Source organism: Mobula hypostoma, chromosome 4 (genome assembly GCF_963921235.1).
Source record: "Mobula hypostoma chromosome 4, sMobHyp1.1, whole genome shotgun sequence".
Lineage (NCBI taxonomy): Eukaryota > Metazoa > Chordata > Chondrichthyes > Myliobatiformes > Myliobatidae > Mobula > Mobula hypostoma.
In genome coordinates, this window is record NC_086100.1 from 26,133,128 (window position 1) to 26,158,401 (window position 25,274).

Sequence of the window (25,274 nt, forward strand, 5' to 3'; positions counted from 1 at the left end):
CAAACCCTAAAAGCATTTACCATCAGGCTCAGGAGCATGCCTCAAAAAAACAGCTTTTCACTCTATCTTCGTACATGTGACAACAATGAACCAATTTCAACCAAACAAAAGCATCATCTGTGCTTTGGAGCTTGATTACAGAGGTTGGAACAACCACGGCTCTGGACTGGAGGTGATGGACTTTCCTATTAGTTCCATTACAACAGAAAGCTTCTTGGAAGCAAGGCGTTCCTGAAATGAAAGTCCCATTATGCATCAAGGGGAAAAGAAATGTTTCTATAGGAAGATGAGCAGCAGATACTGTACTTGAGCTGAAGGATGGTCCACTAACTGAGACAGAAGGTAAGAGGCACGTGTTCCTTAGCCACCATAGAGCTGACATCTAATGAAGAAGCCAGATGGGACAGTGATCTTACCAAGGGTAGAAAGCATTGATGCCCACTAAAAAGAGCACTTCAACTCATTCAAACATAACCCTGTCCTTGATGTGACATTATTGATATGGGCTGACATAATGACCTCCTCGAGGGATGTTTGCTAAAGTTAAGGTTCACGGAACTGTTGGCTTGTCTGGATACTGAGGTAGATGGACAGTATGGGTTAATGCATTTGTACTCAACAACGATAGCAAATTTTTCATTTATTAAACTTGGCAACCTGGTTGACATGGAGGAGTTGTGCTGTAGGACCTGCTTATGTGATGTGTATCTCTACTTTTACCACGTGTGAACATTGCAAGCTGCATTACAAAGCTCTGCAAAATGATACCACACCACAAAATGTTCCCCGGTCCTGATGAAGGGTCTTGGCCTGAAACTTCGACGATGCTCTTTCCCATAGATGCTGCCTGGCCCGCTGAGTTCCTGTAGCACTTTGTGTGTGTGTGTTGTTTGGACATCTTCCTCAAAGGTTTGCACAAAATACTGGGTTCTATTTGTTGTTAAAGAAGAGAGAAGCAGGGAGCTTTGGAATGTAAGAGCCACCAATGGAAGAAAACAACCTCTCCCTCAACGTCGCAAAAACAAAGGAGTTGGTTGTGGACTACAGGAGGAATGGAGACGGGCTAACCCCTATAGACATCAATAGATCTGGGGTTGAGAGGGTGAACAGCTTTGAATTCCTTGGCATAAACATCATCAAGGATCTCACGTAGTCTGTACATACCGGCTATGTGGTGAAAAAGGTACAACAGCGCCTTTTTCACCTCAGATGGTTGAAGAAATTTGGTATGACCCCCCAGATCCTAAGAACTTTCTATGGGGGCATGACTCAGAGCATCTTGACTGGCTGTGTCATTACCTGGTGTGGGAACTGTACTTCTCTCAATCACAGGACTCTGCAGAGAGTGGTGTGGACAGCCCAGCACATCTGTAGATGTGAACTTCCCACTGTTCAGGACATTTACAAATACAGTGTGTAATAAGGGCCTGAAGGATTATTGGGGACCCGAGTCACCCCAACCACAAACTGTTCCAGCTGCTACCATCCAGGAAACAGTACCGCAGCATAAAAGCCAGGACCAACAGGCTCCGGGACAGCTTCTTCCACCAGGCCATCAGACTGCTTAATTCATGCTGAATCCACTGTATTTCTAGGTTATATTGACTCTCCTGTTGTACATAATATTTATTATAAATTACTATAATTATACATTGCACATTTGAAGAGAGAAGTAACGTAAAGATTTTTACTCCTCATGTATTTGAAGGATGTAAGTAATAAAGTCAATTCAATTCAAGTGTAAGGGGCCAGACGAATAAACTCTTCTCGGGCTTTCAGCCGGGTACAGGTATTGATTTTAACCGATGTTTCAATGACAAACTCCGTCATCTTCATCTGGGTTGATGCCTAGGCACATCTAGTTCAGCGGTATCTATACCCCAGATCTCCATCCATCCCTCCTGATTGGTTAGTCCTTATCCAATCAGGCTTCCGCTGTCCCATCTTGTTTACAATCGGTGTTACTTAGAGTGAGACCTTCATCTTTGTTAGCATCATCCCTGATGAAGATGGCTGAGTTTGTCATCGAAACGTCGGTTAAAATCAATACCTGTACCTGGCTGAAAGCCCAAGAAAAGTTCATTCGTCAGACACGCTGGGAAAGCACTAGATCCATTTTTAAGGGACCAGAATTGGGGAAGCAAAGTTATCTTGCATGGTAGAAATCGAGTCACAAGACTTGAGAAGATGGAACAATAAGACAGTATTAAAACTGAATTTTCCTTAACTTGCAGACAGTGAAAGGTAAATGGGATTTGTGTTAGGTATTTGCATAGAATTACGGGTAGCCTCAACTTTAAGTGGAGTGAGGGAGCTCAGCTAAATTTACTGTGTATGGAACACAGAGGTAACCAAAGTACGTCAAGGGTTTAAACAGCACCTGAGGTGAAAAAAGGCCAGTTGGGTGATATTGCATGTATAGATTAAGGTGAGAATAGCAAAGGAGATGAGGTCAAAGCTCAGCTCCGTGAGAAGTAAAATAACCAAAACTCCAACTCAGTTTCAGCAAGTTTCCAGGGATAGGGATGGAATCAATAGTGCTACCCCTTGCCCAAGGTAGACCTGCAGGCTAATGGAGGGAAGGAGCACCTTACCCCTCCTTTGGGAGAGATGTATCTCCACCCCGCCACCCATACAGTGTATTGAGGTAGTTATTGTTTCCATGGAATAAAGTGTAATAATTTTAGAGAACGTCCAGTGCAGGTAGACAATAATGTGTAAGGATGTAACAATATAGAATGAGGTCTAGACTCCATTTTATTGATGTAGGGGATTGTTCTATAGTTTTATAACAGCAGTGTAGAAACTGTCCTTGAATCTGGTTGGGCATTCTTCCTGGCTTTTGTTTCTCCTGTCCAATGGGAGCAGGGAGAAGAAAGAATGACATGGATAGGGATGGTGTTTGAATATGTTGGCTCCTTTACCAAGGCAGCAAGACTCTGTGGAGAGGAGTCTGGTTTCTGTGATGTGCTGAGCTGTCCCCCAACATTTTGCAATTTCTCATGGTCAGGGACAGAGCAGCTGCCATACCAAACCATGCTGTATCCGGACAGGATGCTTTCTATGTGCATCGTAAACAATTGTTGAGGGTCAAAGCCAACTTTTTTTGCCCTTACGAGCAAGTAGAGGTACTGCTGAACTTTCTTAGTTCATCGACATGATTGGACCAAGAAATCTGGCTGAGTGGTGCCACAACAATAACCTCTCACTCAGTGTCAGCGAGACCAAGGAGATGATTATTGACTTCAGGAAGAGGGAGCCAGAAGTCCATAAGCCGGTCCTCATTGGGGGATCAGAGATGCAGAGGGTCAGTAACTTTAAATTCCTTGCTGTTAACAGAGAACCTGTCCTGGGACCAGCATGTAAGTGCAATTACAAAGAAAGCACGGCAGTGACTCTGCTTTTTAGAAGTTTGTGAAAATTCGGCATGACATCTAAAGCTTTGACAAACTTCTGTAGGTGGGCAGTGGAGAGTATATTCACCGGTTGCACTACGGCTTGGTATGGAAACCCAGTGCCCTTGTACGGGAAATCGTAGATAACGTAGTGGAGCCTCAGGACCCACACCACCAGGTTCAGGAACAGTTATTACCCCTGCCCTCAACCAAAGGGGATAACTTCACTCTCCCCATCACGGAAATGTTCCCACAACCTGTGGACTCATTTTTAAGGACACTTCATCTCATGCTCTCGATATTTATTGCTTATTTATTTTGTTCTTATTATATTTTTTTCACTCTGTTGTACTTGCACAGTTTTGTTGTCTCTTGTACGTTGGTTGTCCGTCCTGTTGGGTGCCGTTGTTCGTTGATTCTAATGTGTTTCTTGGATTTCATGTGTATGCCCACAAGAAAATGAATCTCAGGGTTGTATACGGTGACATATATGTACACAGAAAATAAATGTACTTTGAATTTTGAGGAGAGGCTAGTAACTCTCCTAGGAACTTGAAGCTCTCTTTATACTTCATTCTATGTCACAAAGCTGGTTAAGCTGAATCTTGCTCTAACCTAAATTGGCTGTATTTTGTCGTACATCACAATGGCAACTCACCACAATTGTCTCTTTCTGTGAAGCACTTTGCGATATTATGGAAGACGTGTGAGAGCTATATGTATTCTTTGGCTTTGCAGAGCATTTCTCCCAGTTTATATCCGGATTCTTATCTTGATGATTGAGAGGCAAGTCTTTTTTGTTTTAATTGTGGCTACAGTAATTCATTTGAAATGAGAACCTGCTGCCTGATTCTCTCGTATCCCCTTTTGCCTATCACCTGTCCAGCTCTCAGCTCTATCCCTCCCCCTCCTGTCTTCTCCTATCATTTTGGATCTCCCCCTCCCCCTCCAACTTTCAAATCCCTTACTCACTCTTCCTTCAGTTAGTCCTGACGAAGGGTCTCGGCTTGAAACGTCGACTGCAGCTCTTCCTATAGATGCTGCTTGGCCTGCTGCGTTCACCAGCAACTTTGATGTATGTTGCCTGATTCTCCCATAGTCCTGCTGGAGGACTTTGGCCCGAAATGTCAACCGTACTCTTTTCCATAGATGCTGAGTGGTGGGCTGAGTTTTGTGTGTGTTGCTTAGATATTTAGTTAGTTGAGGCATTTTGCATTTTCTAATTGTGTGCTGCTGCTAAGGTGAGAGGTTAAACAACAGTCTTTGTCAGTCCTGTACCTTTAATCTCTGGTATTTCACAACAGTTGTATCCTTCCTTAAATTTAATACTTATATTGAACACTTACTTCCATTGTATAATATTTTTGTGTCTGTTTATACAATATATAATATATAATTTTTTAATGAACTGATATAAAAAGTTTTCTTTTTTATATATTGGGTTTGCTCTCAGGCTTTCTGCAACAGTAATACTGTTTTGATAAAGTTGTTACAATACCAGTTTCAAAAATTACCTAGAATTCTTATTTTTTAATGAAAAAGTAGCTTTTATAACATATAAAAATAACAGATTTTTATGACATTTCATTTTACCAATAGTGAAATGTTGACTTCCTAAAAGGTCTTTTTTAAAAAAAAGTTATGAATGTAAGCCTAGTTACCTGTTTGCAGCTTAAACACAAATATAGAGTTGTTCTTTACGGTTCAGAATCCTATGTACTAGACAGACTTGAGTAGTTGATGCAAGAATCACAGATGCGTCCCTTCCTATTTTTCTCCTTTAACTGTTGCCCTTACCGAAGATGCAGACAGCCCACAGGATTTTGAAATACTGCTCTAATTTTGATCACGCTCGCTGATGCGGAGGAAGTGTTTTAGGCCGTGCGATTGGGCCGCCTGAGGTTGATTGTAAGAGTCTGGTACAGGCTCAAGTTTCCATTGAATGTTAACAAAGACTGTGGAGGTTTCTGTTGGTACTGCAGTGAGAGCATGCTTTCTGGGAACAGGTAAAAGAGAGACCTTCTGTAATCTACAATTACGGCAGCCTTCTTCATGTAGTCTCTGCATCTCCTTTGTTTTGTTATACTTGGCGATCCCGGAGTCGAAAATAGCGTATTGTCCCAGTGGCAAAGCATAAAGGAAGTTTCAGTGAAGCAAGTAGATAGTGTGGAGAGGGGGAGGGGCAAAGTTAAAGGCTGGTCTGCAAAAAAAGAGAATTAAATGTGGCGATTATTTTCATCAGCTGAACAGGATACCTTTCTGCCTTCCAAATGATTTTTCTGTCCCTGCACTTAAGCAAATGTTGATTTTAATTGATTTTGAAAGCACGTGTGTGTGTGTGGCATGATACTGGTGTTGGTAACAAAGGTGCATAAGAGTAAAGTACATAAATACTGTAAGTTTCTGTTTCAATAGATCAGATAGCCATTACAGAAAAACTATTATATACTCTTAAAATGGTAGAATGCATTGTCCCTGTAATTTTTTTTTAACATCGAGACTCTTGCACTGGAATGATTGTTGGTGGTCAGCTGTATTCTAATGAAGTCAAGCCATTGTTTGTTCCAGGGAGGCTGCTGCATTCCTTTGCTTTATGGTTTATTATCAGACTGTGCCAGCGTGTGAGGTCCCATTTGCTATCAGCCTTTTTGGCCTTCATTTCAGCAAATAAAATATTTATTGGTTCCTTCTTTTCCTCTTTCCCCCCCCCCATGACATTTCGCACTGAGTAAATCTGTGATCAATTTTATCAATATCGCAGCTATAGTTAGATCATTGGAGCAAGCATTCAACTTTGCCATTGCTATGCTTGGCACTGTCTGTGTATGAACATTTAATGCAGCCACAGAAGACGTTACTACCAGTATTGGATATTCATGCATAATTTATGCCGATTCATTGTATTGTTTAAATTGCCTTTAAACTGATTAAATAATTTGCAAACACAATCTTCTTATGAGAATTCTTCCACCTCACCTTTCTGTCATTCCCCCACCTTCTCCCACTAACTTCTTTATAATCTTTGAATTTTTTTCTTGTTTGCAGCCCTGGAACAGGTTCATGTCAGTGCTGATTGTGTCTGGCTGGAGACTAGCTCACCAAAATCTCTGTTCTTGTGGGACATTACCTCAAACAGAAACAAAATATAGGGGGAAAATGGTAGACCTGGGAATTCAGTGAATTAGAGCATTGTTACCCTTGGTTTAAATGACATTCTAACACTGTGATATAGCTTAATTTGTAAGAAGAAGTTAAAGATTTGCAGTTTTGTATATTTTATTTTGATTTAGTTACTAATGTACTATTTCGAGTTGTTTCATTAGAAGCATAGTTTGCCTGAAATCTGTTGTGTCCCCTTGCCAACCTCATAAAGACAAAAATCAGGCATTGGCCTTCCTTCTGCCTGCTCTACAGTGACCTCTGCTGGACATTGTGAACCTCATCAAATATCTTGTGTTTCCACAGCAGAATACTCTGATACAACACAACTTGAACTGACGTCTGTGAAGAGAAGGGAGTATTTAAAAATTAAGGTGCAGAAATAACAACCACAGTTTATGAATAAGGACACAGTAGAGTGATCACAAATATTGACCATAGTAATGTTTGAAGATGTTGTTCATGTACTTTTGTGTAACTTGGGGGGGTCATTCGGCAAGTAAGATCTATTAGTCCAAAAATATACCAAGATCCATTAGTCAAAAAATATAATTTATGTTGTGAATGGAACAAAAAGTAATCTCAGCACTGATTCGGAAACTTCTCAGTGGCAACCAGTCCACAAAACACCAGAAGTTTATACTGTGATCTTCCTCTTTGATTTGAAAATAGCCTTGTAGTTCCTGTTCAAGTGTCCAACATTCTCACTGAAGTATCTTCAGCAAAGCAGAGTTCAGTTAGATCAACGTCTACCACGGATTAACTCCAGATAAGAAACATAATTTTTAGGAATTGTGGATATTAGGTAGAGCAGGGTCATAAACACAAGATATTCTGCAGACGCTGGAAATCTAGGCGAACACATACAAAATGCTGGAGGAAGGGCTCCAAGGTAGCGTAGCAATTAGCGTGACGTTATTACAGCTCGGGGCGTCAGAGCTCGGAGCTTGTACATTCTCCCCGAGACCGCGTGTCTTTCTTCCGGGTGCTCCAGTTTCCTTCCGCAGTCCAAAGTCATACCAGTTAGTCGATTAATTAGCCATTGCAAATTGTCCTGTGACTAGGCTGGGGTTAGAGAGGAGGTTAGTTCACAAATAGAGAAAGCTAGTAGACAGTGTGTGAGGGAGGATAGGCAGGGGACAGAGATCAGGAGCGCTCAGACCAAAGATGTAGGGGACAAGGAAGAAAAAGATAACAAAGTTGTTTGCTCCATTAAGGATAAAAAGAGAGTAAGAGGTGAAGAGTTTCTTAAATGCATCTATTTTAATGCTAGGAGCATTGTAAGAAAAGTGGATGAGCTTAGAGCATGGATTGATACCTGGAAATATGATGTTGTAGCTATTAGTGAAACGTGGTTGCAGGAAGGGTGTGATTGGCAACTAAATATTCCAGAATTTTGTTGCTTCAGGTGTGATAGAATAGGAGGGGCAAGAGGGGGAGGTGTTGCATTGCTTGTCAGAGAAAATATAACAGCGGTCCTCTGGCAGGATAGATTAGTGGACTTGACAAGGGAGGCTATTTGGGTGGAATTGAGGAATGGGAAAGGTGTAGTGACACTTATAGGGGTGTCTTATAGACCACCTAATGGGGACCGAGAACTGGAGAAGCAAATTTGTAAGGAGATAGCAGATATTTGTAGTAAGCACAAGGTTGTGATTGTGGGAGATTTTAATTTTCCACACATAGACTGGGAAGCCCATTCTGTGAAAGGCCTGGATGGTTTGGAGTTTGTCAAATGTGTGCAAGATAGTTTTTTGTAGCAATACATAGAGGTACCAACTAGAGAAGGGACAGTGTTGGATCTCCTGTTAGGGAATGAGATAGGTCAGGTGACGGAGGTATGTGTTGGGGAGCACTTCCGGGTCCAGTGATCACAATACCATTAGTTTCAATGTAATTATGAATAAGGATAGGACTGGACCCAAGGTTGAGATTTTTGATTGGAGAAAGGCTAACTTTGAGGAGATGCAAAGGGATTTAGAAGGAGTGGATTGGGACAATTTGTTTTATGGGAAGGATGTAATAGAGAAATGAAGGTCATTTAAAGGTGAAATTTTGAGGGTACAGGATCTTTATGTTCCTGTTAGGTTGAAAGGAAAGGTTAAAAGTTTGAGAGAGCCATGGTTTTCAAGGAATATAGGAAACTTGGTTCGGAAAAAGAGAGGGATTTACAATAAATATAGGCAGCTTGGAGTTAATGAGGTGCTCGAGGAATATAAAGAATGTAAAAAGAATCTTAAGAAAGAAATTAGAAAAGCTAAAAGAAGATACGAGGCAGCTTTAGCAAGTAAGGTGAAAATAAATCCAAAGGGTTTCTACAGTTATATAAATAGCAAAAGGATAGTGAGGGATAAAATTGGTCCCTTAGAGAATCAGAGTGGACGGCTATGTGCGGAGCCAAAAGAGATGGGGGGAGATTTTGAACAATTTCTTTTCTTTGGTATTCACTAAGGAGAAGGATATTGAATTGTGTAAGGTAAAGGAAGGGAGAAGGGTAGTTATGGAAAGTATGACGATTAAAGAAGAGGAAGTACTGGCACTTTTAAGGAATATAAAAGTGGATAAGTCTTCGGGTCCGGACAAGATATTCCCTAGGACCTTGAGGGAAGTTAGTGTGGAAATAGCAGGGGCTATGACAGAAATATTTCAAATGTCATTAGAAACGGGGATGGTGCCGGAGGATTGGCGTATTGCTCATGTCGTTCCATTGTTTAAAAAGGGTTCTAAGAGTAAACCTAGCAATTATTGGCCTGTGAGTTTGACGTCAGTGGTGGGTAAATTGATGGAAAGTATTCTTAGAGATGGTATAGATAATTATCTGGATAGACAGGGTCTGATTAGGAACAGTCAACATGGATTTGTGCGTGGAAGGTCATGTTTGACAAATCTTATTGAATTTTTTGATGAGGTTACTAGGAAAGTTGACAAGGGTAAAGCGGTGGATGTTGTCTATATGGACTTCAGTAAGGCCTTTGACAAGGTTCCACACGGAAGGTTAGTTAGGAAGGTTCAATCATTAGGCATTAATATCGAAGTAGTAAAATGGATTCAGCAGTGGCTAGATGGGAGATGCCAGATAGTGGTGGATAACTGTATGTCAGATTGAAGGACAGTGTGTAGCGGTGTGCCTCAGGGATCTGTACTGGGTCCAATGTTGTTTGTCATATATATTAATGGTCTGGATGATGGGGTGGTAAATTGGATTAGTAAGTATGCAGATGATACTAAGATAGGTGGCGTTGTGGATAATGAAGTAGGTTTTCAAAGCTTGCAGAGAGATTCAGGCCAGTTAGAAGAGTGGGCTGAAGGGTGGTAGCTGGAGTTTAATGCTGAAAAATGTGTGCTGCTACATTTTGGTAGGACTAATCAAAATAGGACATACATGGTAAATGTTAGGGCATTGAAGAATGCTGTAGAACAGAGGGATCTAGGAATAATGGTGCATAGTTCCCTGAAGGTGGAATCTCATGTGGATAGGGTGGTGAAGAAGCTTTTGGTATGCTGGCCTTTATTAATCAGAGCATTGAGTATAGGAGTTGGGATGTAATGTTGAAATTGTATAAGGCATTGGTAAGGGCAAATTTGGAGTATTGTGTACAGTTCTGGTCACCGAATTATAGGAAAGATGTCAATAAAATTGAGAGAGTACAGAGGAGGTTTACTAAAATGTTGCCTGGGTTTCATCTCCTAAGTTACAAAGAAAGGTTGAACAAGTTAGGTCTTTATTCTTTGGAGCGTAGAAGGTCGAGAGGGGACTTGATAGAGGTGTTTAAAATTATGAGGGGGATTGATAGAGTTGACGTGGATAGGCTTTTTCCGTTGAGAGTGGGGGAGATTCAAACAAGAGGACATGAGTTGAGAGTTAAAGGGCAAAAGTTGAGAGGTAACATGAGGGGGAACTTCTTTACTCAGAGTGGTACCTGTGTGGAACGAGCTTCCAGCAGAAGTGGTTGAGGCAGGTTCGATGTTGTCGTTTAAAGTTAAATTGGGTAGATATATGGACAGGAAGGGAATGGAGGGTTATGGACTAAATGCAGGTCGGTGGGACTAGGTGAGAGTAGGAGTTTGGCACGGACTAGAAAGGCCGAGATGGCCTGTTTCTGTACTGTAGTTGTTAGATGGTTATATATAGGCTGGGGTTATAGAGGTGGGTTGCAGGGCAACGCGGCTTGCTGGGCTGAAGGGCCTCTACAACACTGTGTATCTAAATAATTCTTGTATATGGTGACATAGATGTGCTTTGGTAATAATTTTACTTCGAACTTTGAATTAAATTAGCTCAGCAGTTTAGGCAGTATCTATGAAGAGGAATAAACAGGTGATGTTTTGGGCCTAGACCCTTCATCGGAACTCTTGATAATGGGCATTGGCTCGAAACATTGCCTGTTTGTTCCCCTTCATAGATGCTGCCTAACCAGGTGGAGCAGGGAGCACTTTAAACGGTTTTTATGACATGTATTCATGACCTACAGTAGCCAAGCCTTCTATTGTCGATTCTGTTGCTCCCATGTCATAATCCAATATTTCAACTACACCACTTTTGTTCTTCTCTCCAGTAAACATTTTTGGATTTAAGACCAGTTTTCTGATACAGAACAAAATAACTTAGCTCTTTGGCTCCATGTCCTTTCATTTTTATGTCTGATGTGTTACAGTTTCTGATCTGAAAGGCATTGTTGAATATAAGACCATAAGATATAGGGGCAGAATTAGGCCATTTGGCCCATTGAGTTTGCTCTGCCAGTTCATCATGGCTGATCCAATTTTCCTCTCAGCCACAATCTCCTGCCTCCCTCCCCCCACCCCCCCCCCGCAAAACCTTCATGCCCTGACCAATAACGAATCTTCCAACCTCAGCCTTAAATATACATAAAGACTTGGCCTCCACAGCTGCCTGTGGCAAAGAATTGACAGATTCACCACTCTATGGCTAAAGAAATTTCTCCTTATCTCTGTTCTAAAAGGATGCCCCTCTATTCTGAGGTTGTGTCCTCTGGCCATAGACTCTCCCACCATAGGAATGTCCTCTCCACATCCACTCTATCAAGGCCCTTCAGCATTTGATGGGTTTCATTTAGGTCAGTCCTCCTCCTGAATTTTAGTGAATACAGACCCAGAGCCATCAAACACACTTGAAACGTTCTTGAAGTAAAGAATTGTGAAATTATGCTTTGGGCACCAGCATTGGCCCCAGGTATGTCTGCCTTTTTGCCAGCTATGTGGAACGGTTCATGTTCCAAGCCTACATTGGTAACATTTCCCAGCTTTTACTCAACTATATTGTATTGTAATTGACTGTCTTCGTGCTGCTTCTTGCACCAATGCTGAGATTGTCAGCTTCATCAACTGTGTCTCCAAGTTCCACCCAGTTCTCAAATTTACTTAGTTCATCTATGAAACCTTTCTCCCTTTTCTCGATCTCACTGTCGCCATTTCTGGAGACCGACGTCTTTTGACAAATCCACTGACTCCCACAGTCTATACTATTTCCCACCGTATCGCTTGTAAAAATGTTGTTCCCTTGTCTCTGTTCCTCTGTCTCTGCCACCTCTTTTCTCAGAATGAAGCCCTCCATTCAAGAACATCTGAGATGTCCTGTTTTTTTTTCAAAGAACAGGGTTTCCTTTTCCCTGTCATCAATGCTGCCCCTATCTGCAACTCCTATTTCCCACGCACCTGCCCTCACCCCATCGTCCTGCTGTCATAACAGGGATAGTGTTTCCCTTGTCTTTGCCTACCATCCACGAGCCTCTGTATCCATTTCATCACTCTCCCTAACTTCTGCCATCTCCTTTGGGATTTTACCACTAAGCACATCATTCCCAGCTCCTCAGCCCCCTGCTTTCCATAGTGACTAGTCTCCATGTGACTCCCTTGTCCACTTGACCCTCTCCACTGATTTCCCTCCTGGGACTCACTCTTGCTAGTGTGACAAGTGCTACACCTGCCCCTACCACCATTCAGGGCCCCAAACGGTCCTTCCACAGGAGGTGACACTTCACCTGTGACTCTGTCAGGGTTATCTAGTGCATTGGTCCCCAACCTCCGGGCCGTGGACCGATACATTGCCACGAAGAATGCAGTGGTGTAGCGGTAGTTGGAACGCACCCAGCACATCTTTAAGAAAAACGTCGAAATAAGCAAGCTAGCTAATTAGGTGCTGCCCGACACCTAGATGTCGGCACCCCTGCATTCTTCGCGGCAATTTATCGGTCCGTGGCCCGGAGGTTGGGGACCACTGATCTAACGTATCTATGGTTCTGGGTGTGGTGCTCTCTACATCGTTGAAACCCGATGTAGATTGGGGGATTGCTTTGTCAAGCATCTTTCCTTTGTCTGCCGCAATAGGCAGGATCTCCCTATGGCTATCCACTTCAGTTTGACTTCACATTCCCACTCTGACATGTCTGTGAATGGCCTGCTCTCCTGCCGTGATGGGGCAAAGCTCAGGTTGGGGGAGCAACCTGATGGCACGAGCAACCGTTACTCTGATGAAATCTACCCCCTCCTCCGTCCTTACTCATTATTTTGGCTTCTACCCCCTTCCTTTCCAGTACGGACGAAGAGTCATGTTGCATACGTTTCTGGTTGTTCCCGTTTTTAATTGCTATTTTGATTGGGACAGACTGGCTCCGCAGCCTGCAATCGAAGAAACATTGAACTGAACTAAACTAAACATTCCCAGACTGTTTCAAGGACTCTGTGGTTTGATGGTTTATGTTCTGTGTTTTGTTTTGCTAATTTTTTTGCCATTTGCTTGATTTGTTCTTTTTTTCTTGCGGCCTGTTGTTTGGTGTTTTCTTTGAATGGTTTCCATGGTGTTTCTTTGTTTCGTGGCTGTCTGTAGGAGTGGTTGTGTACTGCACCTATACTTTGATAATGAATGTACTTTGAGTCTTGCTCTGAAACACTGACTGTTTATCCCCCTCCACCGATGCTGCTGCCTGACTTGCTGAGTTCCTCCAGTATTTTATGTGCGTTGCTCATGGTCACTTGATTTTGAGGACTTTGTACTATTGAAGTCCAGCAGCTGTTTGTTTCATTGGGATCATTATTAGCTTGAAGAAGTAGGCCTTGATGGAAAACATTTCATCTATCAGTTTTCTGCGTATTAGAATTCTTTTAATAAATTAAAAAATTTTATAAAGATTGAAGTTATTTATGACATGTACATCAGAACATACAGTGAAGTGCGTCGTTTGCATTGGAAAGCAGTGGGGAAAAATCAGCAGACCCTCTGACATTATCTTGTTCTAACTTGAACTGTCATATCTCTTCAGTTTGGTTGCTTCTCTCTGCTGTAACAGTCTGCTTCGTTTATTGGCACTTTCAACTCTGCAGAGGTAAGTTAAGAACCTGTCCATTTGTATCTGCCTGCCTTTTTGAACAGCTCTGATGCATTGCTGCAATTTAACAAAGATGCGATACTGAGTCTTAACTCAAACAAGAGAAAATCTGCAGATGCTGGAAATCCGAGCAACACACACAAAATGCTAGAGGAACCCAGCAGGCCAGGCAGCATCTATGGAAAAGAGTACAGTTGAAGTTTTGGGCCAAAACCCTTCGGCAGGATGGGTCTTTGAGTCATAACTGTCTGCTCTAGGTGGAAATGATCAACAACTTGTGGGTAGGGGTACATTTTGGCCAGTATGTTGGGGAAACTGCTGCTCTGCCAGATCTTGCTGTAGAATGGAATCATTTATGGTGTCCTGTGAGGACACGCAAAATCTTAGTTTATCAGCTCATCCAATGGAACCTTCAACAGTGTATCTCTCCCTCAGCACTTCACTGAAGTATCAGCATAATGCAGATGTAGCGGGACAAGTCATTGACTGAATTCTGACTGAATTGAGACTGCTGTTTTGTAAAATAAAAACAGAGACTGCTGGAATAACTCAGCAAGTAAGGCAACATCTGAAACAGTTTCAGGTTAATGTCCTTTCTCTGGAATTAATTTATCATCCAAAGAGTTCATAAAAATATATTGGCCTGAAGCATCAACTGTTTCTCTCTTCAAAGAATGGGGTTTCCCTTCCTTCACCATTACCCACATCTCCTCCATTTCCTGGACATCCACCCTCACTTTATTTTCCCGCCACCTTAACAGGGATAGAGTTCCTCTTATCCTCACCTACCACTCCTTGAGCCTCTGTACTGAGTACATTATTCTCTGTAACTTCCATCTTCAATGGGATCCTACCACCAAACACATCTTTTCCTCCTGTCGTTCTCTCTCCACAGGGATCGCTTTGTCCATGATTCCCTTGTCTGTTCGTTTCTCCTCACTGATCTCCCATGTGACACTTATCCTTGCAAGCGGAAGAAGTGCTGCCCCCGTGCATTCGCATCCTCCCACACCTCCATTCAAGAGCCCCAAGCAGTCCTTCCAGGTGAGGCTACACTTTACTGAGTCTGCTCTCTCCGGTACTCCCATAGGTGAGACCCAACGTAGATTGGGGGGGGGGGGCGGTGGGAGAAGCTTTGTTAAGCACCTTTGCTCCACCCTTAACAAGCTGGATTTGCTAGTGGCCAACCATTTGAACTCCAATCCCCATTCCCATTTCAACATGTTGGTCCATGGCTGCCATTAGGCCACTCTCTACTTGGAAGAGCAGCACTTCATATTCTGTCTGGGTAGCCTCCAACCTGATGTGTGAGCCTTGATTTCTCCAATTGCCAGTAATTTTTACCCCTCCCCTTCTCTCTTTTTCTATTCCCATTCTTGCTCCCCTCTTGCCTCTTTTCCTCACCCGCCTGTCACCACCTCTAGTGCCCCCCTTTCTCCCATTGTCCACTCTCTTATCAGATTCCTCCTCCTTCAGCCCTTTACCTTTTCCATTCAATAATCTCCCATCCTCTCATTTCATCCCTCCCCCCCCCACCCATTTTCCTTCCTCCTGACCTTGCTTCACCTATCATCTTCTAGCTTGTACCCTCCCTTTCTTTTTCTGGATTCTCCCCCCTCTCCTTTCTTTTCCAGTCCCGATTATGGGTCTCAGCACAGAATATCGACTGTTTCCTTTTGGAATGGGTGAGTTCCTGCACCATTTTGTGTGTTTGTGTGTGTGTGTTACTGTGTAATTGGCTTGAGTATTTCCTGCTTCTGTTTCCAGTGTGGACATTTTTTCTTGCATTATGAATGCTGTTGTTTAGAAATCTTTTCTCAAGCATTCACTCTGCAGAGCTTTTTCACTTGAAGTTGTGTTACTGCTTCCTGTAGGGGCTTTTCGTAATTGAAAATGCTGCTGGTGTTTAATCTCAGAATTGTTCCTGTTTGATGGTCTGAGCTAGTGCAACTATGTTTGTTTCTAACTTAAAGATTGAAGATTATAGATATTTGTCACATGTACATCAAAGCATTCAGTGAATGCCTCGTTTTGTGTCAAATCAGGTCAGTGAGGATTGGGCTGGGGGCAGCCAGTAAGTGCCACCATGTTTCTGGCACCAACACAGTAGCATGCCCATGATTTGCTGACCCCAGCTGTACGTCTTTGGAATTTGGGAGGAAACCGAGCACCCGGGGGAAGCCTGCACAGTCACGGGGAGAACACACCGGCTCCTTGCAGACAGCAGAGGAGATTGACCCCTGATTGGGTGATTGCACTGACCACGATGCTACTGTGCCGACTTCTACCGTCAAGTCCTGTTCTTACTGATCTGCATTTCACCAGGCCAAGCAGCACTTCGACCTGTGTTCAGTTCTGGTTAATTCATTACAGGGACGATGTGGAAGCTTAAGAGAGGGTGCAGAGGAGATTTACCAGGATGCTGCTGAGGTTGACAACGGTATTACAGTGGCTGGGGACAGTACAGGTGACCCAGGTCCAATTCCTGCCACTGCCTGTAAGGAGTTTGTATGTTCTCCCTGTGACCGTGTGGGTTTCCTCCGGTTGTACCATTTGGTAGGTTAATTGGTCATTGTAAATTTGCCCCCCGATTATGCCAGGATTAAATCAGGGGGTTGCTGGGCGGCGTGGCTCGAAGAGCATATTCCGTGCTCTAGCTCAATTAATAAATAAATAAATTTGAGAACATGTCTTATGAGGTAAAATTGAGCGAGCTAGGGTTTTTCTCTTTGGAGCGAAGGAGAATGAGAAACACCTTGATGGAGATGTATAAGATGATAAGAGGCATAGGATGAGTGTGCAGCCTGCATCATTTTCCCGAGGTACGTTTGAAAGGGCTGTCCTTTTGTATTAGCCGTTTTTGTATCTCTTAATGTGACTTGATGCTAAATTCTACTAGAGTAACCTATTGTTATGTGTTTTATGTTCTATATTGTAGGAACTACAACGTAGTTCTGACATGGTGGCATAGTGGTTAGTGTGACACTTACAGCGTGCGGCTAGAAGATGGGGGGGATTGGGGTTCAGTTCACGCCGTGGTCTGTAAGGAGTTGGTACTTTCGCCCCATGACCACGTGGGTTTCTTCTACCGGCGGCTCTGGTCCCCCTCCACACTCGAAAGATGCACTGTTTGGTTAGGGTCAGTAAGCTGTGGGCATGCTACTTTAACACTGGAAACTATCACCGCAAACAATGAAGAGGTGAGCGAACGTTGCGACTGAGTCGAAGCTGAAGCGTGCGGGTGTGAGGCGAAGTCGAGGCCCGATCAGGGAGAGGTTGGAGCGAGTTTGAGGCATGGAGTCGGGCTGAGCGGAGCAGAGAAAAGTCGGAGGGTAGGAGAGGCAGCTTCAGGAGTCTGTGGACCCAAACCGAGGGCAGGGTTTGACCGATCCAAGTGCTGGGCCGATTTGAAAAGGTCAGTATGGGCTGGAACGTGATGATGGTGGTGTCCAGGCCCAGAGCGTATCGAAGCAACAGGATCTGGGTCTCAGAGTGAGGAACGACCCGATAATTGGATGATGTAAGGGCAGGGTGTCGGGACAAGAGGAGGGGGTCGGGCTGGTTCTCTGCTCGGTGATGTTTACTTGGTTCTTCGCAGAGCTGAGGCTGCGGGCCTGCTCCAGCTGCTCTGAGGATTCACCTTCGTTCTAAATGCTATATGCCGAAGTTTAGTGCTTGCACAATGTGTTTTATTTCTCTCTGCACAGTAGGTGTTTGTTGGTCTTTTTTTAACTGGTTCTTTTGGGTATCTTGTTTTATGGCTTCCTGTAAGGAGACAAATCTCAAGGTTGTATAATGTAAAGATACTTCGATAACAAATTAACCTCGAACTTTTAAGACATGATGCTGAAGCTGTGGGTGATTAAGATTCTATCACCATGTGATGCTTGTGGCCACAATGGAGCTCATTTAACACACCATGGTTAATGAGGTGACAGGTTTTCATAATCATCTTGTTAATTATCAGATATCTTCAATCCTTGTAATTGTAGCATTTATTTAAAATTCCGCGCCAAATATATTCATGTGATTTGGCCCATCTGCTATTTGATACCGGTTTAATTAGATCAGAATCTTTGGGTCAATGCCATCATGTATGCCGGTTTGTAATGTGTTTTAAAAAAATTTCTCATCAGTGGTGCTATGTGCTCAATGCTGTGATACCCTTAATGTTAACAGGCTTATTGAGACAAGTGGTGCCTCCAGAAAAGGCAGCTGCCATAGCTGTTCCGATCAACACCGGTTTATGCCCACCACCTGCACTGGCTTTAAAGCTGCAGTCTACAATGCTTCCAAGGGTTAGGTAGTGTGATTGCCCGAGTCGAGTAAGATGGTCTCCTAAGGGCTTGTCTATTGGTGGGTCCACAGGAGGCTGTTGGTGCCAATCTGGGATCCATAGTGCAGTGTGGTAGCTGTGGTTAGAGGTTGTTCATTCTCTCTTTTTGTTCTCTGCGGCACAGCGGAGGTAATTCTCGTGTAGTAATAGATTTCCTCCAGATGTGCCTGTTGAGTGTGATGTCTTCCCAGTTCCTAGATGTAATGTTGAATTTCTTCAGACTGATTTTGACGTTATCTTTGAAGAGTTCCCTTCGCCCACCAGGCGCTCACTGACCTTCCTTCAACTGTGAGTAAACCATCTGTTTGTGGAGTCGTGAGTTGGGCATCCGATTGCGTGACCTATCCACTGGAGTTGGTGCTGCTTTAATGTGGTGAGGATGCTCTCCTCCAGTATGCTGGTGTTAGTGCGTCTGTCCTTCCAGCTGATCCTCAAAATCTTTCATACAGCCCTTTGAAGGCATTGTTGCAGGTCTTTCAAATGTCTTCTGTAGGGGTCCATGATTCAGCCTTGTACTGTAATATACGAAGGACCATCACTCTACAGACCAAAAGTTTTCTTTTGGACCTGTAGGTCATGATTTCAAAGTCAGTTTTCCTTAATCTTGCATAGGCTCCACTGGCATGACTCGGGTTGATCTCTGAGTCGATGTCTGCTTCTGAGGAGAGAATGCTGCCAAGGTAGGGAAAGTGGTCTCCATTTTCAAGGGCAGCTTTTATGGAGGGCTGGATAAATGGCTAGTTGGGCAGTTGCTCCCAGTACTGCACTCAGAACAGGTGGTCTTGCCGGAGAATTATACTGCTGTGAGATGGGCCCTTTGGACCATCAATACCTGCACTTGGTCCATAGTACGCTAGCAATTCAGGTTCTCATCCAGGTGCTCCTGGCTGGCTTGGCATTAGTTTAGGGTGGCATGGTAATGTAGCGGTTAACACAATGCCATTAGTTTAGGGTGGCATGGTAATGTAGCAGTTAACACAACGCTTTACAATGCCAATGATTGGAAGTTAGGGATTTAATTCCTGTCGCTGTCTGCATGGAGTTTGTACGTTTTCCCTGTGACCATGTGGGCTTCCTCCAGGCGCTCTGGTTTCCTCCCACATTTCAAAGACATAGGGGTTTGTGTTAGTAAATTGTGAGCATGGTAAGTTGGTGACAATTGCGGGCTGCCTTCAACATTCTCGGACTGTATTGGTTGTGGATGAAAAACATGCACTTCATTGTGTATGTTTTGATGTACATGTGACAAATAAAGCTAATCTCATCCAATCTGATCTGGTACTTTAGTGATTCAAGCTCTTGTGCAGATAGTTCTTAAAATCTCATCCATTTAGGTAGTCCATTCCAGATTCCAGCCAGCCTCCGGGTGGAAAGATTCTTCCTCAGATAATTTCGAAACCTCTTGTGCCTTAGATTTATATCTATGCCCTTGGATTTTAGATGCCTCGACCACTGGGAAAGCATCTTACTATCCACATTTGAGGATGTCTGCTCTCTTTCAAAGTACTGCCAGCATCTGAAAGTCAATCTTGACAAGCAGTTCAAGTTCCCTGACTTCATCACATCATCATCCCTGAGGCCTAACCTGGTCATTCTGTCAGAAACCTCGAAGCAGGTGGTCATGGTAGAACTGACAGTTCCTTGGGAAGGCTGGATTGAGGAGGTGTAAGAAAGCCAAAGACCAGGAGCTGGTCGAGGAGTTGCAGAGGCAGGGTGGGGGGGGGGGTGGGGACACAAGCCTGTAGAGGTGGGGGTGTAGAGATTTTGCTGGCTCTCGCTGTGCAGAACCTACTCTCTCTTTGGCATTATGAAGCTGCAAAGGAAAAAGCCATCAGGACCATCACAGAGGATGAAGCCAGGGCCTGATCAACCCTGGCTAGGTCACCTGGGCGAGAGTGTCTGATATTGAAGGACCCGAAACACCTGATGACCCCAGGTTACATCACTGATGATGTGTCCCAGTGCATCCTAGGATGTGTCTCGCACCATTATTTTATAAATTAAGACAATTTAGCTCGGAGTAAACTGTTCTATATCCAGTGGAGTTCAGAAGAATGAGAGATGATACTAAATAAGTTGTCCATTAAGATGGAGATGAGGAATATTTTCCTCATGGAAGCTTGAGAATCTTTGGAATTCCATACTCTGAAGCTGAATAAATTTTTCAAGGTCTGGAGAGGACTCGAGGTCTTTGGCGAGCTAGCAGGAAGATAAAGCTGAGGCTAGGTTCAAATCTTATTTAGTGGTGGACCAGACTTAAGGGGCCTTTATGTTCATTTTGCTTGCCTTTTTTTTAAATGTATACCATAAACTTGGGAAGTGATCTGATCTTCTGTAAAGCAAACAAGCTGGCTCAAGTAGCAGGACTTTGGTCCCAAAGCTTCTTTAATCATTAGTGTATGAGATTTGAAAGGGAAATGGTTTCTCTCAACTTTACTGATTTTGGAAAATGTACAGTGGAGACCTTTGGAAAGCAGTTACAAATAATGCTTGTGACTAAGTTGTAGATTGAATTAAGAATCTTGCTATTTGGTTGTAAGCCAGTGGGCTGTTTCTAGTCTTAAGACATAAAGACATTTAAAGACATTTCAGAGGAGCTTCTGAGAAGTACAGCAATGAATATGTTTTTTTTCTAAATCAGTTTCTAACCACTGTGCTGAATTTTATTGGCTCCTTCTTTTGATCAAAGTTCTAAAATGCATTTTCATATTGACGTTGAAGTAGAGAGGGCGGGGCAGTAGTGTAGCAGTTAGTGTAACGCTTTACAGTGTCAATGGTCAGAAGATTGGGATTTAATTCCCACTGCTGTCTGTAAGAAGTTTGTTCTCCCCATGACTTTGTGGCTCTCCTCCGGATGTTCTGGTTTCCTCCCATGTTCCAAAAGGCATACAGGTTTGGATTAGTAAATGTGGGCACCCTATGTTGGCATGGTAAGCACAGTGGCGTGTTGCAGGCTGCCCCCAGCACACCCTCAGATGTGTTGGCCATTGATGCAAAGGACACATTTCACTGTCTGCTTCGATATACTGTACATGTGACAAATAGAACTGATCTAATCTAATCTGTAGGTGATAGGGTGCAGTGGGGAGGAGTCGGGACTGCTGATTGTTGAGCTTTGATGAAGATCCTGGCACAGGCTGTGAGTGAGGTTGCCTTGTCCTGGCAGGAGTGTAGAGATTTAATAAGTTGTAAATCCATAATTGATTTAGCAGCAAGTGCAACTGTTATTCATTTCCCTCACTCTGCTGAGGAGAATAAACCAAGTGATGTCATGTCACCAAATAAAATGGATAAGGGTGCTTTCTGTTTTTTAAGGGAACTTTTGGGATCTGGAGCATTATTTAACCATTTCACTAGTTTGTCTAGCGAATATCTGTTATGAATGCTGCTTTGTTTTATTCCATCTGAAAACAAATTTTTAAAAATTCGAGAATTGTTTATGATTACAAGATTTTTAATTGCATTTCAGTCCCTTTCCAGGCGATTCCTTGGGTGATAGATTGCTGAATCTGTTTCCCAAGTTGATATATGAATCTGTCTCCCAAGTTGACATATGTTCATTCTCATTATCGAGTGCACGATCAACTTGAAAAGAGAAAGCGTGGAATACAGATAACTCTGATTAAGGTCACTGTGTAACATCCATGCCAGGTGGTTGCCATGTATATCCCGCAAGAACCAAGTTTCATTATTTTGTTGATAGTTTCAAATCATGAACAGTTGATTTTCACGTCCCTGGCCATACTGTGCAGTTCTGCATAAAAGAGTAAGCACGTAGTTCTGAACAGATGTGCTCATTGCCATTATATATTTGGTGGCCCATTCTGCCACTCTCTAAATTCAGTCCTACTTTTCAAATCGTGGATCACCATGATGCTAACATCTCCTCATGTTTCACACTGACTTTCTTGTTTCCTTGATGTAGCTCAGATCGTATCTAATGCTTCTGAGATGGTTCTTTCACTGGGGTAGTGCAGGCAAGAATGGCTGAATGCCTTTGCTTGCTGAGCTGAATAACAACCTCTGGAAACAAGCTTTTATATGTATGAGATGTGGCTGGGTATAAGAAGCTTCTGTTTCCTAAATGGACATTGAACCTGTGAACACTATCTCATTTTTTAAAATTATTTCTGTTTTTTGCACGATTTCAATCTCTTCAATATACGTATGCTGTAAATTGATTTAGTTATTGATTATTATTGTTATTTTTCTCTCCTTATTCTATATTATGTATTGTATTGAACTGCTGCTGCTAAGTTAACAGATTTCACGACACACGCCGGTGTTTATAAACCTTATTCTGAATTTTGAATTCTGAATCTCTCGATCGTTAAGGCATAATTGGCCAGAAGATAAACCTTTGTTCGTGTTCAATGTTCAGAGGTCCATGTTCAACATGAAACTGAAAGGAAACTACACCTGATGACTCTTTTGGAGTTTTTTTGAATACGTAACTAAGATGGATAGAGGTAGGCAGTGAATGTTGTCTATATTGACTTCAGTGAGGTCTTGTTGGCAGTGAAGCAGGTTTAAATGAACTGCAAAGAGATCATGGTCAGTTAGGGAGATTGGCTGATGGATTTCAACTTTGTTAAGTGCAAGGTGATACATTTTAGGATGAACTGCCAGCAGCTAGTAGAATTTCAACATTTAAGAGGCATATGAATAGATATATGGAGGGGAGGTGCTTGGAGGGATATAAGTTGGATGCAGGCAACTGGAGTTACCAGAGTGGATGTTCTCGGTCCAAAAGGTTTCGCCCAAAATGTCGACTTTATTAATTTTTATTGATGCTGCCTGACCTGCATTTTTGTGTGCGTTGCTCCAGAGTGGATGCTGTGTTCAGCGTGGGCTGTTAGGGCCAAAGTGGCTGTACTACTCTATGACTACGTGTTAAACCTTCCTTAATATTGGGCACAAGAATATATTTTACTTCCTCCCGATCCCCACCCCACCATTTACTAATTCTGGTGTCCATTGTTTGAAAACCCTGAATTGAAGCCAAACAAGTTCGAAGTAAATTTATTATCACAGTACATATATGTCACCCTATATAACCCTGAGATTCATTTTCTTGTGGGCATACTCTATACATCCATAATAGAATAATGACAACAGTAGAAAAAACTGAAAGACCGTACTAATTTGGGTGTTCAACCAGCGTGCAGAAGACAATAAATAAACTGCAAATACAAGAGAGAAAGAAATAATAATAATAGATAAATAAGCAATAAATATTGAGGACATGAGATGGAAGAGTCCTTGAGTATGAGTCCATAGGTTGTGGGAACAGTTCAGTGATGGGCAAGTGAAGTTGAGTGAAGTTATCCCCTTTGGTTCAAGAGCCTGATGGTTGAGGGGTAATATCTATTCCTGAACCTGATGATGTGAGTCCTGAGGCTCCCGTACCACGTTCCTGATGGCAGCATTGAGAAGAGAGCATGACCTTGGTGGTGGGGGGTTCCTGATGAAGGATGCTGCTTTTGTGTAGATGTGCTCAATGGTAGGGAAGGCTTTACTCGTGATGAACTGGGCTGTAACCACTGCTTTTTGTAGGATTTTCCATTCATGGTCATTGGTGTTTCCATACCAGGCTGTGATGCAGTCAGTCCAATCTACACTCCACTACACATCTATTAAAGTTTGTCAACATTTTAGGTGTCATGCTGAATTCTCGCAAACTCCTAAGGAAGTAGGTTCAAATTTGAAACCAGCCATTTGTCCAGAGAATAAAACCAAAATTCATGGAGTTCCAAATGTGCATGAACTTGCTGTGGTTAGGAAAAAGATGGAAAGTTATGAATTTAAAAACACATACAGTCTGTCTGCATTTGCAAAGGTAACTGAGTTCTTGACAAAGGTTTCCCATCCAAAAGTATTAACTGTCTTTCCTCCTGAAATGCTGCCAACTCCACTGAATATTCTAGCCTTTGCTTTTAATATTGTATTAAAGCTCCCTGTTTATAAAGATAATACTTTTCACTTGTCAACCCGGAAACAGATGGGTAATGTGGTAAGATGGGGTGGCGGGGCTAAATGTTCAACACTATGTCCACAATAATTACTGTAACAACCATAAAATATATGGAATAATAACCCTAAGGCATAGACGTGGCTATGCATCGTGAGATGCTTTTTTGAAAGATACAGAAATAAATAGAATTATGGTGATAGCAGTTTTGTTTGATTTTAACCCTCCATGTCAGTTGGTAATTCTAATGCATTAACACAGAGGGTTCACCCATCTCATTCTGTTGATCTTCAATGTTGATGTCATTTTTGCCTCGTCTGCCAAATATGGAAGTGTATTCCACCGCCTGTATGTTGGCGTTTATTCTGAATCATTGATAATGTGTTTTACTTGTGACGTAGGCTGAAATAACTGAACGTATTCTTCATACTTTAATCACTTTAAATGCTACCATCATATTAGCTCTATAATTTACTGTTTTTTTTTGTGTTTATTTTCTTCATACTAGGCAACATCTTTGTAAGTTTCCACAGGGCCTTGATATCTTTCTGAAAATTAGTGCATGCTGTACTTCATAACTGAGATCTGAGCAAGGTTTGGTAGAAGTTTGACAAAATTGACTTCTTTATGCGTGTTGTTTACTCAGATTAAGAGCCGATTCATTTTTGTTTTGAGCTACTTATTTTGCAATGAATACCCAATGCACAGAACTGGACTAGAGGCAACAAAAATATAGGTTGTGGGAAAGCATTGCCACGGTGAGGCAAATACGAATTTGTAACAGATGGACGACAGATTAAAGACGCTGACAACTCACAGTAACATAGGGATTGTGCTCAGCAAGTTGCTGAGCTGTGCATTCCAAAAAGTTCTTGTATTCAACCCTTAAGCTGTGCTGAATTAGTTGATTCCACGTTTGGCTCAGTGATGTTGAAGAGTGAAAAGTCGAGCGATGTTTTGCAGAGGAACGTTCCCTTAGGTGATTATCAGCATCCAGAAAATAAAATGTAATTTTGGTAACATTACAGGTACCCGAATTAAGATCAGTATGGGGTAATGGCTGGAGA

General features: G+C 42.6%; 1 protein-coding gene across 11 annotated transcripts in view; it reads left to right on the forward strand.

Moving 5' to 3' along the window:
- Positions 1-25,274, forward strand: part of LOC134345188 (transcription factor Dp-2-like) — a 273,052-nt gene that overhangs the window by 110,293 nt on the left and 137,485 nt on the right. Inside the window, exon 2 of one of the 11 annotated variants that reach the window (XM_063045435.1) lies at positions 6,864-6,928. The exons of 7 other annotated variants lie outside the window; for them this stretch is intronic. Coding sequence is in view for 3 of the 4 variants with exons in the window: in XM_063045430.1 (XP_062901500.1) it covers positions 5,338-5,401 (64 nt within the window). In the remaining variant the exon portion in view is untranslated. Of the gene's footprint in view, positions 1-5,291; positions 5,402-6,863; positions 6,929-20,801; positions 21,167-25,274 lie in introns of those variants that run through there. 3 more of the 11 variants (XM_063045430.1, XM_063045432.1, XM_063045433.1) reach the window with 3 other exon arrangements.